At 44.6% G+C, this 19,185-nt stretch overlaps 1 protein-coding gene across 7 annotated transcripts in view; it reads left to right on the top strand.

Moving 5' to 3' along the window:
• Positions 1-19,185, top strand: part of HIVEP3 (HIVEP zinc finger 3) — a 272,629-nt gene that overhangs the window by 196,738 nt on the left and 56,706 nt on the right. For all 7 annotated transcript variants that reach the window (XM_032987530.2, XM_032987532.2, XM_032987536.2 and 4 more), the window contains 2 exons: positions 3,647-9,307; positions 13,400-13,545. In XM_032987530.2, the coding sequence (XP_032843421.2) occupies positions 4,190-9,307; positions 13,400-13,545 (5,264 nt within the window). In that variant the 5' untranslated portion in view covers positions 3,647-4,189. The remainder of the gene's footprint in view (positions 1-3,646; positions 9,308-13,399; positions 13,546-19,185) is intronic.

Genomic DNA, 19,185 nt, shown 5'->3' with positions numbered 1-19,185 from the left:
TCTCAAACCCAACGGTAGAGACCTTGTTTGGGTGCATGGTGCATGGCTGCATATATGCAGTGATAGTCCTAGGCACAGAGGGACCAGCCTAAGGCTTGCCACTGGTTAGCTCTTCCTCAAACCCTTGGGTGAGGTATGTGCCTGGGCCTCTTTGCAGGAATTAATTTCAGCCGTAATAAGGTAATTCAAAATACCAACAACTGTGACTTTCTGAAAGAGCATTTTTAAGCATTTTATCTCAGGCTTTAGAGTAAAATTCCGGTCCCCTTAAAATCAGAAGGAATTTTGTCATTGATTTCTTTCATCAGGGTGGCAGTCTTTGTTTCCATTATTGCAAAGGAAACAGGCATTTCTGTTCACGTTCGCTCCATTGCATTTCAAGTAAAACCTTAAGAAGTTATGTTTGAATAGAAATAATAGTTGGAATCCCCAGTTTTAGTGCCTGTGCTTTGGATTTGGCCACAGACATGCAATGTTAGCTGCTGGAAACCATGTGCCATCAAATCCATGTGACTTTTTTCTTGAAGATTTGCTGATGATGTGCCAGTGCCATGCACTGCGTTAGCTGCTGTTGTGCTGTTCGACAGAGAACGCAGTGCAGAATGCATGCCAAGTGAAAGTGATAAGCAAAAATAGTGGACACATAATACATGACAGAGAGAAGAAGCTACTCGGGTCATGGGGAGGAGGAGGTGAAAGTAAAAGCAAAAGATGTGCCTTTTCTGAGAAAAAATGGGAGAATTGGGAAAGCGTAATGAATATTAAAAGGCCAAAGTCTGAAGGTAGATTTTGACCGAGGTAAAGAGAACAGAAACTGGAAAAAAAAAAGAGTGGTTTTTCCCACCCACATTAGTCCCGTTGCGTTTCCAGAAGGAGCCCATAGGGAGCTGTCTGTGCAGAGGGGCTCTGTGGAGGGCTGGCCCACGCAAGCCCCCGTGTCTCTGCCAGCTGCAGGGAGGGATCGGGCAAAGAGAGGGCAGCAGGAGCAAGATCTCTTACCTGATGTAATGCAGTGAGACACTCCTTGGCTACTCTAGGTTGTATCTGAGCTGAGCAGAGCAGTGGTAGGCATCTGCAACCAGCTTGTTGGAAGCTTTCATTCCCTTCCTCGACCGTACCTCTAAGTTCATAGAGGAGAAACCCTCCTACAGTTTTTAGCTGGGTCAACTTATTTTTTTTCTGCCTTTTTATTTTGCACCATTTAATTTTCCTTGGAGAGGTATCAAGCTGGAGTAACTGTGTCCAGCCGGGAGAATTATCTTTTGCTATTGCCATTCCAGGGGCTATTTGCAGTAATGGAAAAAATATGTAGAAAGTAGCCTGAATTGCCCCAGAATGGCTGTGCTCACTGCTGTAGGCAGCAGGTGTGCTTGTTTGTTGACCAATTCTTTAAATGTTAACTTTTGTGCAGAGTTCCTAACAGAATCAGCTGGGTCCCATGTGTTCATTAGAAGAGGCTGAACATTTGGGATGATACTGAATCATCTCAGGAAGCTTCCTCACAACGCTAATTATTATACACTTAGGAGTGGATATGGAGCCTATAGGAGAAAACACAGCATTAAAATGTTTTTCAGGCATTCTTGAGCTGGCAGTTCTTAAATGTGAGTGCTTGAGCTTGTGGGAGGCAGTGTTCACTTTGCACTTGCTGAAAAAGTCTCTGCTTAAATCCACTTCTACCAAGTTAATATGCTCTGTGTATCATAAGTGGGGCAAAGAACAGCATCTTGGGCAAAAATCAACATGATAAATCAGCTCCACCATTGCCTCTGATCTTAAGTAAGTCCTGTGCTCTAAGTACAGTGCTCTAAGTCTAGCCCAGCCCACGATCAGTGTTGGTCAGCATCGAGGACCCAGCACTCTCTAAAAAGGGGTTTCAAAATGTAATTAATTACTCCTCATAGCAATGAGCCCATAAACATAAGGCACCTTTCTTAGTTAGTTGGGGCAAGTGCAGGTGCTCCGCAGGTCCTGGGAAGATGTGAAGCTCATGCTGGAGGGGAGCAGAACCTATACTTGGGAGAAAAGGAAGGTAAAGTTTAAGGACAGGGCTGATTTTTTGTTCATTTACCTAAGGTGTGGGTGTCACAGCTGGCCAAGTAACCCACTAATCTAATCAATAAGAGATGGCATCTCAAGGCAATCAGTCTCACTGAACTGAGACCTTAATGTGGGATGCATTGCCCACTTTGGCTCCCTCCTTGGCATCTGCCTCTCTCAGTTGTGTCTAAAGACTTGAACCCTGATTTTTGACTATCTAAGGTGAGGTGAAATCAATCCTGTCCAAAAACCAGACAGTTTTTAACCAGTTTTGTAAAGTCTGGTTGGTCATGATGTGTCCTAGGGTGTTATGGTACCTTCAGACTCTGCTAAATTAAACTACGTTACCTTACACTCCACGTGTCTCTTCTCTCATTGAATGTGGAACATCCACAGAGTTGTAGGAATGAATAAGGAGTGGGTAATCCTTGGAGGACTTAATGTTGAACACAACCAACTGCTGCTGGCTCTTCACTGTCGCTCCTCAAGATGAAGTTGAGCCGTCGTGCAGCTAAAATCTCCATCCCCTGTGCTTCCCTATTTCTCCAGGTTTGCACTTCAGCCCCATCCCTGCACCCTCCCCCCGCATGGGGCAGGATCAAAGCAACAGGGCTTTGAGCAATATCCCATAATTAAACCAATGCAATTCTGTCATAGCCAGACACTGCACCCTAAGGCAGATAATAGCTTCATAAAGAAGGAAGATAGCTCTTTTCTCATTGTAAATTATGTGTATCAATTTGCTTCACTTAAAAAGCACCATCCTTATTTTTCTTAGGATTATCCCACCCATTTTCTATTCCATCTCTTGGTGATGCTGTCTTATTTCAGTGGAAAACTGAGTATTTCCTCCCCTAGTGTCTTATTAATAGCTGTATTTGCTGACAAGGGTGGTAGGTTTAATAGAGCCTCCCATTCAAATTCATTGTAAGAAGGGTTCCCCTTTATAGACAGCCAATTTCAACATCCCGCCTGTATGAAATACATGCATGCTATAGAAAATGGATTTGCACCATTGTTTGGTAACAAAAGGCAGGAAATTAAAGAGGCAACATTTCAGTAAAGAGTGTGTGTGCTTTCTCTTTACCTGCTATTGTTGTAAATGACACTGAAGATTATTGCAAGCTTAAGAGTGGATTTTATGTAGAAAAGATTTGCTTTTGTTTGTCAGTGAATATATGTGCTACATTAGGCAATGCTTTGTATTTAGTCAGCTTTACTGTGTGTTTGGAAGGGAAATATAATTATAAAAATTGTAAAACCATGAATGTTTGCAGGAGATTAGAAGGAATTCAAGTTTGAAACCATTTTAATGCATTTTTCAAAACTGTGTTTCAAGTTACTGTCTTTGGTTACTGTTACAGAGCCAGGTTATGTGTGCATTAAACTGAGCATGAGTCCCTGAGGTTTGATTTAGTACAATTTATGTTTAGATTACCATTAAAAGTAATGTCTTATGAATGGTAGACATTCAGTCAGTTATTCTGAACTACTTTTGTGCAAAATGTTTACTGTTATCCTCTATAGAAGCAGCAGCATTTAATTACTTAAATACAAATGCTAAAGTAATTTTTCTCTGTTTGTTTTCTTTTGGATGTAATTACAGAAATGTGGGAAATACTCTTCCAAGGCTTTTGAACTCAAAAGTGGAACAGAAGGAAGACACAGGGGGACATACACCGTTCAGTGTTATTTTCCTTGCACAGGAAAAAAAGATCATTATGAGATGAGCACGAAAGTCTCAAGTTTTCAAAGGTTTGCATAACAAACAAGAGACACATTGTGGGTTGCATCTTGACTTTGAAGGCTTGCCACTGTCAACTGAAATAAAATGGCAAGGTTTAAAGCCTTAACCAAGTTCACAAGGAAAATATTTGGACTAAAAGTTTTGGAAAGTTTTCTCTCTTTGAAGTAGTTTGTCATGTGTTACCAATGTGAACTTTATTGACCTTGAAACATTTTTTTTTTTGAATCAAATAGCAACTAGTGACACTTTAGTAAAATCTTAAATCAACAACCATCTCCTGGCGGCTCCAGCTTCGTAGCAAATGCAGGCAAAACAGGGAATCTACAGAAGAGACCTTTATTATTCGTAAATGAAGCCTGCCAAAACCTTCCCGAAATAGCATTCAAAGACCCTTTTAAGGTCATGGATCCTGAACAAAGTCTGAAGAGCACAAAAAAGGCTGAGGAAAGTCCAAGAAAGAGGCTTCCCAAAGGAGAGGCTTTCCAAGCCAGTATTTCATCCTCAGCTACGTACCAGGGCAGCTCTGCTTCTTCGCAAGGAACCCCTCTCCGAGATATCATATCACAGCAGCACTTTTCTGGTTCTTTGCCGATTCCAAGAGAGGAGTCTCAGGAGAAGACTGGGCATCAGAAGCAACCTAAGCCTGCCTCTTTTGAACATCCTCCCCACGTTTCGCAGCTTCAACAGCACGCACTGTCACCAGCATTTATGTCTCCTGGGAAACCAGAGCATGTCCTAGAAGGTCCCACATGGCAGCTAGTTGATCCAGTAAGACCAGGTCCCTCCGGCTCCTTTTCATCACCCGGGCTTCACTCTCACCACAGCCAGCTCTTACCTTCCCATTCACCGATCATTCCTGGAGAGGACATGCCGTCTGTTCAAAAGGTCTATATCCCTCGCCCCTCCCAGGTTTCCTTAAAACAAGCTGAGGAAGTGCACAAGAAGGAAAAGAAACCTCAGAAGCCAGGCAAATATATTTGCCAGTACTGCAGCAGGCCTTGTGCAAAGCCAAGTGTGCTCCAAAAGCATATCAGGTCACACACGGGTGAGAGGCCATACCCTTGCATTCCATGTGGCTTTTCTTTTAAGACTAAGAGCAATTTGTATAAACATAGGAAATCTCATGCTCATCGAATAAAAGCTGGGCTGGCCTCAGGGATCGGAGCGGAGATATATCCATCGAGCTTGGAAATGGAAAGGATTGGCGGGGAGGACTTTGAAGAGCCAACAGAAGGAGAAAGCACAGATTCGGAGGAGGAGACGGGCGCGATGTCGGGCCATTCGGTAGAGCTCTCACCCAGGCAGAAGCACACCCTGTTGTCCAGCAGTTTGCTGAGTGGAGGGAGCCAAGGCTCCAGCCACGACCGGTGTTCGTTGTCTCATTCCAGTATGTCTCAGTCTCTTGAAGACAGCACCCAATTCGTGGAGCCATCGTCAGACCATGCTCTGAGCCATAAATCTGAAGATACCCATACTATAAAGCAGAAGCTTGCACTCCGCTTAAGTGAACGGAAGAAGGTCATAGATGAACAAGCTTTCCTGAGCCCGGGGAGCAAAGGGAGTACCGAGTCAGGCTACTTCTCAAGATCAGAAAGTGCAGAGCAGCAGATCAGCCCACCAAATACTAATGCAAAATCTTATGCAGAAATTATTTTTGGGAAATGTGGTAGAATTGGGCAAAGGACTGCAGCGTTAGCTGCAAACACAAGCCAGGGGTTTCCGCACCTGTCTACCGAAGAGAAACCTAGTATGGTACCGTTATCTGTGCCTAGAACACAGGTTATTGAACACATCACTAAGCTAATTACAATTAATGAAGCTGTTGTAGATACCAGTGAAATAGATAGTGTTAAGCCTCGAAGAAGCTCTTTATCTAGACGTAGTAGCATTGAATCTCCAAAGTCTGGTGTATATAGAGAACCATTTCAGTTTGATATCAAGTCTGGTTCCAGTAGCCAGTTGGATGCATCGAAAGTGTTGACATCCCACGGTGAAAAAATAAAGCCCGAACAATCATTGTTGTCACTTCAACAATCCCACAGTGCCACAGAGACAGTGCCTCTCCTAAGAAGCCACTCAATGCCTTCTGCTGCATGCACTATAAGCTCCCCACATACCTTTAGAGGTAGCTATTCATTTGATGATCACATCATGGAGCCTGAAGTCTTAAGCCGCAGTCAAGCGTTTTCTTCTCATCCTCGAATGCTAAAACGACAACCAGCTATTGAGCTACCTTTGGGAGTAGAATATGTCTCGGAGGAGGTTAGTCCTGCAAACAAAGAAACTGTTTCCAAACCTCCTGAGGAGCCTGAAACCAAGGAAAGCGATCTTACCAAAAAGTCACGGAAGGGTCCGAAAGTTAAAGGGTTCATGTATGAGTGTAACATATGTGGTGCTCGGTATAAGAAAAGGGACAATTATGAAGCCCATAAGAAATACTACTGTTCAGAACTGCAGCTCTCAAAGCCTCGTTCTTCCACTTCCCATTCCTCTTCAGAGACTGAGAAAAGTGTTGCGGATCCTGAGACGTGGCCCCAGATGATGCATTACAAGCTAGGGAGCAGTTTGGAGCTCACCCCGCTCCGAAAAAGGCGAAAGGAAAAGAGCCTTGGTGACGACGAGGAGCCTCCAGCTTTTGAGTTGTCTGATACTCCCTCCTCCAGTACTGGGCCAGGGACTCAGTTTGCAAACCCGACATCATCTGATGTCGCTTTAAACCTAACCCGTGAATCCATTAAGTCACCAGCAGACCCGGGTAAATCCACACCTTCTGATGTCAGTGCCAGCTTTCATTCCAGGAATACCAAACCGGCTTCGAGTGCAGAGGGCAAAGAGAGAAGAACAACCTCAAAGGAGATCTCTGTCATCCAGCATACAAGCTCTTTTGAGAAGTCTGACTCTATTGAGCAGGTGAGCAGCTTGGAAGGAGAAGACAAACCCTTGTCACAGTATTCATCTCAGCCGACACCCCAGCACAGCCGGCCGCCTCACTCCCTGCAGCCCAAGCTGGTACGCCAGCCCAACATCCAGGTCCCAGAGATTCTGGTCACAGAAGAGCCTGACAGACCAGAAACAGAGCCAGAGCCTCCTCCAAAAGAGCCAGAAAAAACAGAGGAATTTCAGTGGCCACAGAGGAGCCAGACCCTTTCTCAGCTCCCTGCAGAGAAACTCCCACCAAAAAAGAAGAGGCTGCGGCTGGCAGAAATGGCTCAGTCCTCTGGAGAGTCCAGTTTTGAATCAGTCTCTCTCACCCGAAGCCCAAGTCAGGAAAGCAGCATATCCCACGGCTCCAGCCACTCTGTCTCATTTGATCGTGAAGATCACAGCAAGTCAGAGTCAACTAGCCAGCCCCCTGAATCCCACCCAAAGCCTCCTGGCGTTGGCTCGCATATGTTGATGGTACCAAGCCACCATCATCATTCCAGGGAGATGCGGAGATCTGCTTCTGAGCAGACACCGAATGTGTCCCATCCTTCCCAGATGTCAGAGATCCGCAGTAAATCATTTGACTACGGGAGCTTGTCTACTCCTGCCTCAACCCCCGGCCCCTCAGCCTCCTCAGCACCACAGGAGAGAAGAAAATGCTTTCTAGTTAGGCAGGCATCCCTCACTAGACACCCAGAGCATGATCCAGACTCAGCACCAACAGGCCGGCCAGAGGCAGAAGATCCAATTCCTTCTTCAAGTAAATCTCCTTCGACAAGTTTGCCCCATCAGCCAACATCCTCATCCCCTCTGCCCTCTCACGGTACTTACCCAAGTGAAAAGAGTCAGCCAAAAGACAGCCCTCAGCCAGCATACACCCAGCCATATACAGAAGCTCTGCAAGTGTTTCATCATCCTGTACCACAACTAACGCTGCATGAAAAGCAGTTCATGTCCCCACAAGTTTCTGTCTTTCCCTACCAGCATCTCCTGCCGCAACCAGGCCAGTCTGCAGAGCTCTTCGCTGCACACACCATGTCTGACATCCTCTCTGCTCAGTTCACCATGCCTCAGATTCCTCCTTCCATATTTCAGACCCCGCCACTGCCTCTACCGCAAACGCTCATCCACCCAGGCCCGCTTCATATCGCTCCTCCATTAATGTCTCACCCTGCTGAGGTGCCGTTCAGGCAGCATCCTTCATTCCTGCCAGTGCATTACCCTGGCTCCTCACCGATCCCTTCAGCCTTTTTTCTGCCTCTTCAGTCTCAGTTTGCTCTCCAGTTGCCAGGTGAAGCTGGTGGACATTTACCACAGATTAAATCCAGTTTATTCCCAGCAGCAGGAACCTCCAGTCTGTCCCCGTGCACAGAATACAGCTCGGACAGTAGGTTGCATCCTCTGACCTGCACAACAAGTCCTTCAGTGTCTGTATCTGCATCTCAGCTCGTCGTTCCTACACGGTCAGACCCAATGGTGTCGCTTGTTGTCCCTGTTCGCATCCAGACAAATATGCCGTCCTATGGGAGTGCGATGTACACAACGCTTTCCCAGATTCTGGTCACTCAATCCCAGTGCAGTTCCTCTTCTATCGTTCTCCCCAAATTTGATGATCGCCAACCCAAGGGTACCCTGGTCTGTAGCACTGATGTTCATGGACTAGGTTTCGATCTGGCACAGATGATCACAGAGGATCAAAGAAGCATTTTCCAGAGCCCATATCTGAGAGTGCCCTTACCCTTACCAGAACGAAAAGGCTATATGCCACTTACCTCCCCATCTGACAGTGTCCTTGGACTGGAAGGAGGTCCATCAACAGTTGGTGGAAGCAAAAGGATGCTCTCTCCAGCTGGTAGTTTGGAGCTGACAATGGAAACACAACAGCAGAAGAGAGTGAAAGAGGAGGAAGTGTCTGAAGCAGAAGAGAAGTTGGAAGTGGTGAAGCCACCCAGTGCAATAGAAGAAGGGAAAAAGCAGGATAAATCTAATTTTCTTGCAGAAAGCCAAGGCAGGGTTGAGGTTGAAACACCACCTAGTTTGTCCTCAGAGCAGTCAGAGCCAAAGGAAATCCCAAGTACTTTGCAGCAAGCTGTGTCCCATTCAGGTTCTCCAAGTTTTGAGGCACCAGAAGAGTATAAGCAGCCAGCTGGCAAGCAGTTCCTCAGCAAGGCACCTTTGCAACCCGTGAAGAAAGAAGACTCCAAAGAACTGGTGGAGCAGTCTCCATCAAACCCTCCAAGCCCTGCACCTCTGTCTGAGGTCACTCATAGTGCAATGAAGTCTCGAGAAGGTACAGAGACGAAGAAGGTACTTCAGTTCCCCAGTCTCCACACAACCACTAATGTCAGTTGGTGCTATTTAAACTACATAAAGCCAAATCATATCCAGCAAGTTGATCGACGGTCTTCAGTGTATGCCAGCTGGTGTATTAGCTTGTATAATCCTAACCTTCCAGGTATATCCACTAAAGCAGCCCTGTCCCTGCTGAGGTCCAAGCAGAAGGTGAGCAAGGAAACCTACACCATGGCTACTGCTCCACGTCCAGAGGCAGGCAGGCTTGTCCCGTCCAGCTCCAGGAAGCCAAAAATGACAGAGGTAATGCAATCCTATATATTTCTCCTCATCCATTTGGATACATGGGAAGAGGGGGATGAGGGATGGGGAATTGCTATTCTTAGTTTAATAGGAGTTTATTCATCCCTCTCTCAGTTTAGTAAGCACTTGTTCTCAGTGAAACTTTTAGAATGAAAAAGCTAAAACCCACTGTAATAAAAAAAGAAAAGAAGGCAAGCCTGCTCCAAGGCAATGTGCCATATTTCTGTTCTCCAGTTTCTACTTGCCTTGTAATCAAAAGAGCATGTAGGAATCACCACCGCACCATGAACTGCCACTGCTCAAGCACAAAGGATTAGACTTGATTTGCATTTGTCTTGATATTTCATATAGCTTTACAACTTTTTTTTTTTTTTTTTTTTTAATAAATGCTGTTATAATTCCCTCCATTTTGCATGTTATAAATGAAAAAGGATTACCTTCGGGAAATGGGATTCTGTCTGGTTGTGCATCTACTGATCTCACATTAATGAACGTGGAGAGGCATGCTTAAAAGTACTTAAAAATATTAAAGGGAGACTTGCAAGTGTATTTAGGCCCCCAAAGTAGCGTAAAGGCATGCAGTGACATTTATAAAACTGCCTCAGTAGGTTAGACATGGAGTCTTGTTAAAACACCCGTGTCATTTCGTCCATTTAGTTAATGTCCTTAGCTGTCTACTTGCTTTGGCAGGTATCTAAGGACATTTTATACCTGGTCTTTAGAGTTAAGGGGAGCAAGGCAAATGGCTTCACAGGGGCAGAGTTGACCAAAGACATTGGCCATATGGGCACAGAAGTCTTTAAGACACTTCTGGTAGCTGCCTAGTGTTACATATCTCATTTTGAGGCCAGACTTTTCCCCTCTTGGTTAATGCTGAACCATACAGATCCCTTTAATCCAGATCATGTTCATGTAGATTAGCAAACAGAATTGCTCTAAAGATTTTGCAATTTGATATTCATCTCAAGTCAATTTATATTGATGGATTATTCATTTTATTTCTGTATCATGAAATGAACTCTGAATATTAAATTTATCATAATCGCTGCTGCAGCTGCTGCTTATAAATATGTCTTAAAATACACAGTAGAGTCACTTTGATTCAATAAATCTTTATTTCTGTTCAGCATTTTCATCATTCTTCTGCCGAAACCCAAAAGACAGACTTTCTAGGGACATAGGGGCAGATAATTACCTGTGCAGTGCAATAACCACATTAGTGCTTGGTATTTATGAACTCTTTTTCAAAGGATTTTTTCTGAACAGTGTTGATCCATCCTTGATTTCATTCTCTAATAGAAGTGCCTGTGCTCCTCTGAGCTTTGCTCTTTAACGTGGTGCTAAAATGCACACCAAGTGTGTGTTTCAGAAATATGAGACCCTCATACCCTCAAGTTAAAGGTTAAGCTCTAGACAGGAATGGTTCAGACCTTAGTCATCAAAATACATATTTCACTGAATGCATTTGCTCAAAAGACCCAAAAACCTTTTAGATAAAACCCTGTAAGCTGACTAGGGGTGAAAGTTAAAGTTTTCATCGTACAATTTGCAAAAGTAAGCGTTTGTCCTGCCAAATTCACCTAGAAAATGTTGTAGCCTAAATCTAATATTAATACCTGCTGCTTAAAGGAGTGCAGTTTGCAGAAATTATGTTAATTTCAATGGAGATAAATTGACCTCATGCCAAGCAGAGAAATAATTTTTGATTAGATGATCAGCGGGAGCGAAATCCCCAGTTTAGTTTTTAAAATACATATGACTGGCACAGATTAGGAAGTAGCGTTGCTGGTAACTCAGGAAGATGCGATTAACAGGAGCTGCATAGCAGTAGCATCAGTCAAAGGTTGAAAGTTCAACTTTCAGTTGACTCTGCTCTAGGTTTTTCCCTTAAATATTTTCTTCTTTCTGTAACTATAAGTTGTCAGTCAACACAACGGAAAATGTAAACCAGCTCTAATATTTTGTACAATTATGCATGCAGCAAGCTACCAACAAGCAGTAGTACTGTATATACTGTCTACTTACTTGGCTTGGTTTTTAAATGACCAGCGGGTTTCGCTGAGCCGATCAATTCTGAAGTGACTGTAGGCTCCAGCGTGCATGTAGGGATGGCTAATTACACTGTATCGGGCTTGCACACTTTGTAAATTAAATGAGATTGTAAAAGGGGATAGTGGTAACTGTATGATTTTGGCTCTTTCTGGTGCCTTTCATCTGTCTATGTTTTGTGCTTTCAAAAGTTGCAATAAATAAACCTCATGCTACATCTAGAAAGTCAATTGTTTTGTATTCCTCAGTAAATAAGGAACTGAACTGGGAAGGTTATCACTAGCATTGTTATGAGCGTGTAGCTCATACCAGGAGGGGAAGTCATAACGGCCATGGTTTAATTTTTGAAGGTGCTCAGTGTGTCTCCTGCCACTGATTTCCTCCAAGCACAGACTTCTCCATGCCTGGAGACACCAGCTCGAGAACATTTCTGCTGTTAAATTGTTAAAATGCTTCCTGGCACTGTTCCGTCCTGGGCTGATGGCCCTCTCCCAGGCAACTCCTGGGCACATTTAGGGAGATAGGAGAGGACAGGGACCATTCCAGGAGGCATCTAGGAAGGGTGTGTAGGTCTGATGGTGTGGACATGCTCTAATCTGCGTGAGCTGGCTGCAACGGCAAAGAGCAATCCTGGGTGCATTTAATGCTCTAAACCGAGCTCCTGAAATTACTGGGCAAATTTGAAATGTTTGACCTCGGTTTTGCAAAGCTACTTTTTAGCAAGTCCATCCCTCCTTCTGCCGAGGAGCTGATGCAGTACCAGCAGCATGCTGCTGTGGGGGTGGGATATATCCCACTGAATTTTGCATGTCTCGGTTTGAGCTAGTCACTCTTTGGCTTCCATGGGAGACAAAGAGGCACCTCTTGGGTGATTCATCCCCCCTTAAGATAAGTGTCTAAGGTAAGGCAGATGAATCACCCTTGAGAGCTGCCACTCTTTCCAGCAACCGTAAGGAGTCAATGGTGACCAGCTCTGCTTTAGACTTCTGCCAGTTTGTTCAGGCCAAAATGCCTCTAATAATCCTGGGCTCTCAAATGCCTTCAGTCTGTTTCCATAAAAAAGTGAGGGTGTGGGTAATTCAGTTGAACTTCAAAGATATTCTTGCACTTGTGTAAAAAGTAACGTGAGTGAAAGGCAACCTGCTTTCCCCTTTCAGAGCTTTGGAGACCCCTGTTATTTGTACTGTTAGGTTGTAGGGGGGCAACATCCCAAGATTTCATTCCGAGTGTGAAGAGCTCCTCTTGCATCCTACAGAGCTAGAGAGGCAACTGTAATGTTTAGGTCCATATACTGTATCAAGTAACATTAAACATGCTAGATGAGGTGTCACTGCATGACTTAAACTTTGGTCTAAACAAGGGATGGCAACTTTAACAGTGAAAAAGCAAATTTTACCCTGGGAACATCTGGGGAGGTTGAGGATTATTTTCTCCCGTTGGTTTTGTGGCTTTCTCTGTACTACACCCTTGGCAACAGGGTTTCGGTGAAAGGAAATCACCCGAGAGCTTTGACTGTCAGGAGATTTATATCCAGTTTAGATGGCTAAAGTCCAAATCGGTGTGAATGCGTGTGCATGTGGGGGAAACTCAGAGGTTGAGGTTCAATATATGAATTCCATAGATACCTCCTCTTTAGACCTTTGTAGATGTATGTATTAGTGAGAGGATTATTCAGGGACAGAGTAGTGGGTTTGGGAACAGAGACCCATGGCTCTGCCACACGCTTAGAGTGACCCCAGCCAAGACACTTCTCTTTATGTCTCAGTTTTCCCATTGGCAAGAGCTGGGTAATACTGAGCCACCATACGTAGGGGGTGATTTAAAAAACTTGTAAGCACTCACAGTAAATATAACGTATCAGCAGGGCTCAAAATCCAGAAACAGAGGCTCTGTTTGTTAAAAGGGTGTCCTAATTACTGCACTTTAGCTGTCAGGAGCAGCATGTGTGGTAGGTTGATGGCTCTTTCTGAGGCTGTTTGGTCTGTGTGTCTTAGAGTGATTTTGTATGTAATCATTGATTGTTTTGCTCTTTTGGGGAGATAGGTTCATTTGCCTTCGCTCCTTTCTAATGAAGGTCGAAAAGATATAACTAGAGCTGAGAAGGAAGAGGATAAAAGAGGAAAATCAGAAGAAGAGGCTCTTGTAACCAAAAGAGGGGAGCCGGTCAGGATCAAGATCTTTGAAGGAGGGTAAGTGTTTCATTATATTCCTCTTTTTGTGTCACAGTTATATAGGAGTTACTGATAACAATGATGACAAGTCAGTGAAGGTGCCACGTGGAGCTGAGCAGAAGGCCAGATTTAGTTGGATTTCAGCTTACTTCCTACAGCCACTGTAAAAAACCTGGCCCTTGAGATCAGTAGATACTCCGGACTGCATTAATTTTGTTTTTTTTTTTGACTTGTCTTCAAGTTAGCAAGTACCTTGATCTCTTTTCTGAGCAGGTGGTTGAGTGAAGATGGCTGAAGAGAACAAATATATCTTGTAGCTGTCTCTGATGTGACAGAGGTATATTCTATATCTTCTAAATCTTTCCAGAGCCTTCTCCTGAAAACGACGTTCCTAATGGTTGTTACCATTGTAAGGAGGATCTGGGGACATCTTTTCTGATGCCTGGGTTTTGGGTGGGGGAGAAAGAAGGTTTATATTTATGTGATTTTAATCCCACCCAACCAAAGTAGCTCAAACCAGAATGGATGCAAGATCTAAATTTGATATATATCTTAATTCTTGGCTCCAGGTAATTCAGAGTACTCTTCAGTAATTCAGCACTGGTCATATACTACTGTTTATCTTTTCAAAAATAAAAAATCAGCTAATGATTAGTATGTCTGTGGAATACAATTAAAGATCATCCTTCCTGTGTGTTGCAGAGGAGGCCAAAGAGATGTAAGAAATCCCTAGCACGATTCATCAATTTTGCTCTTGCCATTGGGTGGTCTTGTTATTTGTGTGTTAGAAAAAGGCTTTAATTAGTCAGTGGTTGTGGTTTTCTGCTGTTACCAGTTGAAGTTTTCTTTTATTTTAAAACATTTCATTAGCAGATGATCAAACTAGCTAACCCAAATAGTAAAATAGTGCTTTGGGAAAGGAAGCCTGCTTGTTTGGGAGAACTTGGCTCTCACCCAGACATAGGCACTATGCGCCCAGTTCGGGTTTAGGTACGTCGCCTGCGAGTGGTGAATGCAAAGAGCTAAAGCGGTGGCAACCTGTAATGGTTATGGCCTGAAGTGATTTAGGGAGGGAGCCAGGGAATGGCAAGAAAGCAACAGACTGAGAAATACAATGGGTTCGGTATGTTGCCATCACCCTCCTGTAGCAGATAGGACCCGTGGGACTAACTGAGCGCCGGGTTTTATTGCCTTCAAGCGATGACAAGCCTCTGTTCCCCTCGACTGGGTTGTCCCAGAGCTGCAGCTGTTTCGGGGCGACTCAGAGTCCTTCCTAGATGTGATTAAAGATGCTCAGTGTTAACATGAATGAAACCCCCCTGCCCCTCGCAGAGCACCTCTGTGGAGGTTTTTTGGGGAGAGTTGCGGGGATGCTCAGTGCTGGCTACTCCCCAGCTGCCCCCACCGAGACGAGCTGCGTCTCCACATCCTTGTGTTCCCACGGGGAGGCTGTCGGCATCCCCGCGCCCAGCGCAACGGGTGCGGAGCCACATTTTCTAAACGGCAGACACAAAATAAAGCAACTTTTTCAACACGTTCTGTGTACGCCAGCATCAGGGAATATATTAGTCATCCTGAGCGTATGTTATGTTTTATTTTAAAGTTCCTGTAGCACTGACTTAAGGCAGCCGTCCTTCTGGATGTAAGTCAGAATATAGTAGCTGTTTAATGCCAAGCCCAGGCGCTAATGTAACACGCCAGGTCGCAGAAATAAATTTTATATCTAAATTACATGGTATACGCACTGCTAAGAGGTAGGGCAGGACAGGCTGTTCTCCCGAGGTGCTCGGTGCATACCTGGTGGTCCGTGCCTAGTTCCTGCAAGGTTTCTGAGGTCAAATTGTTCAGCCTCAGCAGCTTGTGTCTGCGAGGGTATTTTCTAGCAGTGAAGGAACAAGTCTGCAGAAGAATCTGCAGGGTGCCTGGTGCTTTGTGTAAGATACTAAATGGTTCAAACCCCTTTCCCAGTCATTTCTTGAAAATGTTTTACAAAAAGTGCATCCATTCTCAAGACGTTATTTCACCGTCTTTTTTTTTTCCCCCATAAAAATTTCCTCCTTGTCTCATTTTTTCCCTTATTTATTGGCTTCATATGATCTGCTTCTGGCTAGACCCATCCTTCCAGTGGGATGCAGCTGATTTCAAATCTTTTGGAGCCATCCCATGCTTTGTTGCCTCAACCAAGAAGAGAGATTATAAAGAAATTCAAGTGTTCCCACAAAAGATGAACTTGCTGAAGCTCTTTTAGCTCTTTCTTCCCCTCAGTTTTTATTTCTTTAGAGCTCTTGCCTTTCTCACCGCCATTTTCAACACTTGATTTTCCCTCTGGACATTCTTCTGGCTTCCCCAATCCCACAGCTGCCTTTCCCCCATTGCTACATTGCTTACAGCAGTGCCAGGACCAGCTCTGCTACCTGCCCTGCTGCTGTCCAGCCTGCTGGCTAGAATCGTATTTCTTGGCTTTCAGAGAAGACCAGAAAATCCAGATTTCATACTTTCATCATGCACACTGCCCACTTTTAAGGAATGAACCAATGAACCTGCCAGAGGCTCTCGGAGTGTGCAGGACAGCTTGGCTTTCCTTTCAGAGTCTCATTTGAAGATATCTCCTCCCTTGTTATGAAAGTGTATGGTTGCTTTGCTCGTGTTTACACACTGGGAAGTGTTTTGTAAGCAGCAGCCTGCAGATTCCTTGAGCCTTGAGGTACATTCATACTTGGGTTTAGGATCAGGGCTCAATAATGCCGTGCATGGGATGTGCTTGGGCTCAGTTCTTTCCCTCATCACTCCTTCCATGAAGTATATCAGGCAGCCCCTGTGGTGCCAATCTCAGGATGTGGAGCAGCGGTCACTGGGGCCGTTAAGAGGACCAGGGTGGTGGAAGTGTTCCGCTCCCACTGAGTTATCCAGCAGCTTCAGCATCTACCTCCCTTGGCCTCCTGTGAAGAAGAGGACCTGTATTACCTCTGTATTGTGTCTCTGGTTTCCTGGGGACTACATGAGGGACATGTGTAGTTCTGCCTTGACTTTTCCACAGTTAACTATATACAGGATCCGCAGAGTTTTCTGTTGGGCTCCTGTTTAAAGAACAAATTCCTTTTAGAGAGCAAGTCTTAAGATCACTCCATATGTAATTTCAGCAGTGGCTTTTTACTTGCAGTCCTGAAATTTCGTAAAACTGGATTTACCTCCATTGCAGCCAGCGTTCACCCCCCGCCCCACAAGCACACCCCACGCACTTGACTGAAAAGAAGATGAGAGTCATTTTATATCCCATGCACTGGGCGCTGCAGTCTTGTTAGGTTGTGTTTGGGAGAACCATGCCATTAAGCAGCCATGTCAATGTTTGCGCTCAGGAAGGAGCTAATAAAAAAACCCAGTGAAATTGTCCTGAGGGATATTGTGGTAGTTTTGAGCAGTAAAAATGATCTTTGAAGGTCAAGCTGGCCAGCATTGCTTCAGAAGTGCCATGATTGCTTGGTGGCTCTGCGTCACCTTCGTCAATCCGCTCTGGTACTTTGGAGTCACTGGGCCCATTCTGAAATCTGACATCACGAAACTGTAGATTGATATCGACCTGGTTTGAAAGTAAGGTCTGTGATGGTATCATGGTCTTGTCAGGGGAATGTTGCCTGTTTACTGTGCATTAGCATTACCATGATGAAATATGATAGTAGTGGGGTAGTTACAGTCAATATATGTTCTTCTATTTCACAGCCAAACTCTGTGCTTTTATGGGGCCTATCGGTGTATTGCACTAGTTAATTGCAACTAGTAGGGAAAGTGATACCAAGATACAGAAGGTTAAAGACCACTAACCTTAACTGACATCCCCAAATCAGTGTCATGTAAAATGAACACTGTATCAAAAGGAAGGCTTTCTATGGAAAACAGTTCCATTTTTTTTTCCTTCTTTAGGAGTAAAAACTAATGGCTGAAGCCTTATGGTTACCGGCCTGAGTATCCTTTCATTCACACCTTAAAAAATACCTGCCCTTCACACCATCCCATGTGTACAAATCCACACATGAGCAAGAAGAACCCATGGTGATATAATGTAGTGTATCTTTTAACTTTGAGACTAATGCTCATACTGCTGCTGTGACCCAGGCTGCTCTAGTCGTCAGTTTGGTCTGACTCAGATATGAATCCAAGTCCTTCAGTCTATGTCCTGACTGATAAGTAACAGAGAGTTGCAGGTTCACCAGCCATGGGATCTTCTAAACTGAACCCCCACCTTAAATCGCTGCTCCCTTGAGCCTGGGCAAAGCCCCTTCTGCCTTGTACAGTACAAATAACTGGGGGATTGTATGAGATTTGACCAGTGCATTCCCTAGGGAGCCCCAGGGCTGGAGGGGTAGAGGCTGCTGTGTTGCACTGCCCTTTGTCTCCGTGCTGTGGGGCCGCTTACAGGATTTTAGGCAGGCAGGAAGACGATGGAGCCGTACATCTGCCTCAATTAGCCAGTCTAGTGAGAGACTTCCCCCTGGGTTGAAGGAAAATGAGGAAGTCTTGGGACTGTTTTATCAGACTCAAACATGACTGCTAATTAGTGGATGCATAAGGAAAAAAAAAAAAACAACCTTTGGGGGACCCATTAGCTGTATGCAAACCTCCCTTCCTCCAGTTCTTGCCGTTGTGGACTCACTGGGATCTGTGGTCGGCTTCTCCGGGTGATCTCACTCCATTTCTATGACCGGCCACAGAAACTGCAGCTCCCACCACCCGCTGACACACACCTAATGGAAAATCCCTGGCACAGCAATGTGAGAGTTTTATTACCCTAGAGAAAGCCTCTCTGTTAAACAAGCAAAGTTTCTCGGTGTGTAACTCCAAACCCCTGCATCGGACCCAGGTCGTTCAGGGGATTTCCTTTGCTGCTTAGATGAGTTCTAAGAATTCACCATGTTTATTTTGAAAGGAATCATTTATCCCAAAGACACTAACTTGAGCACGCACGTTAGCAGCAAAGGAGGAATCCGAGCAAGCTGATGTCAGTGGCAGATCCAGCTGCCCTGTGCTTCAGTGTGAGCTGACAGCTGATGCTCCATCATTTTCCTGCAAACATGCTTGAATCCGGGAGGTGAACTCACTTCATAGTCCCAGGGCAGAGCCTCAACTGAGTATACATCTCTGAGAAGCACGGCTGGTATAAAATAGTAATATTTTACTTTGTACTCTGTTCCTAGATAGAAGCAAAGAATTCCTGTAATTTGAATTTTTAAGTGAAAGGGCTTTTCCTGAGACTGCCCACTTTGCATGGAAGGGAGAAGTTGGTGTTAAAACTTTTCCATAGGGCTGGTGCTGCCAGACTGACCACTTTGATGTTAATTTGAGCATCTTGTGGGGTTTGGTTGCTGGATTTTCCCTGTCTTGAGAAGTGCTGAACAGGCATTGCTGTGCTCTGTTTGGGCAGCTCTGTAGCTCCACAGCCCTTCTGAAAATCTGGTCCTGCACGTGTCAAGCTGCTCTCTGGAACATGATTTTAAACTCTCAAGCATCAGTTTGTGCACAGGTGTTTATCCTGCTTCTGTAAACAACCTTTTTAAAAAAAGGAAAGTGTTATATGCAGAATTTTTTGCTTGTTTTTTCGAGTAGGACTTTACAGTTGAAGAGGAGAGCTTCCACGCCACTGGCTTTGAGACTACCAGGGACAAC

The sequence above is a fragment of the Tyto alba genome, unplaced genomic scaffold, assembly GCF_018691265.1.
Source record: "Tyto alba isolate M040663 unplaced genomic scaffold, T.alba_DEE_v4.0 Super-Scaffold_20, whole genome shotgun sequence".
Lineage (NCBI taxonomy): Eukaryota > Metazoa > Chordata > Aves > Strigiformes > Tytonidae > Tyto > Tyto alba.
Note: the sequence above shows the minus strand (reverse complement) of the source record. Positions and strands in the feature narration are given on the sequence as shown.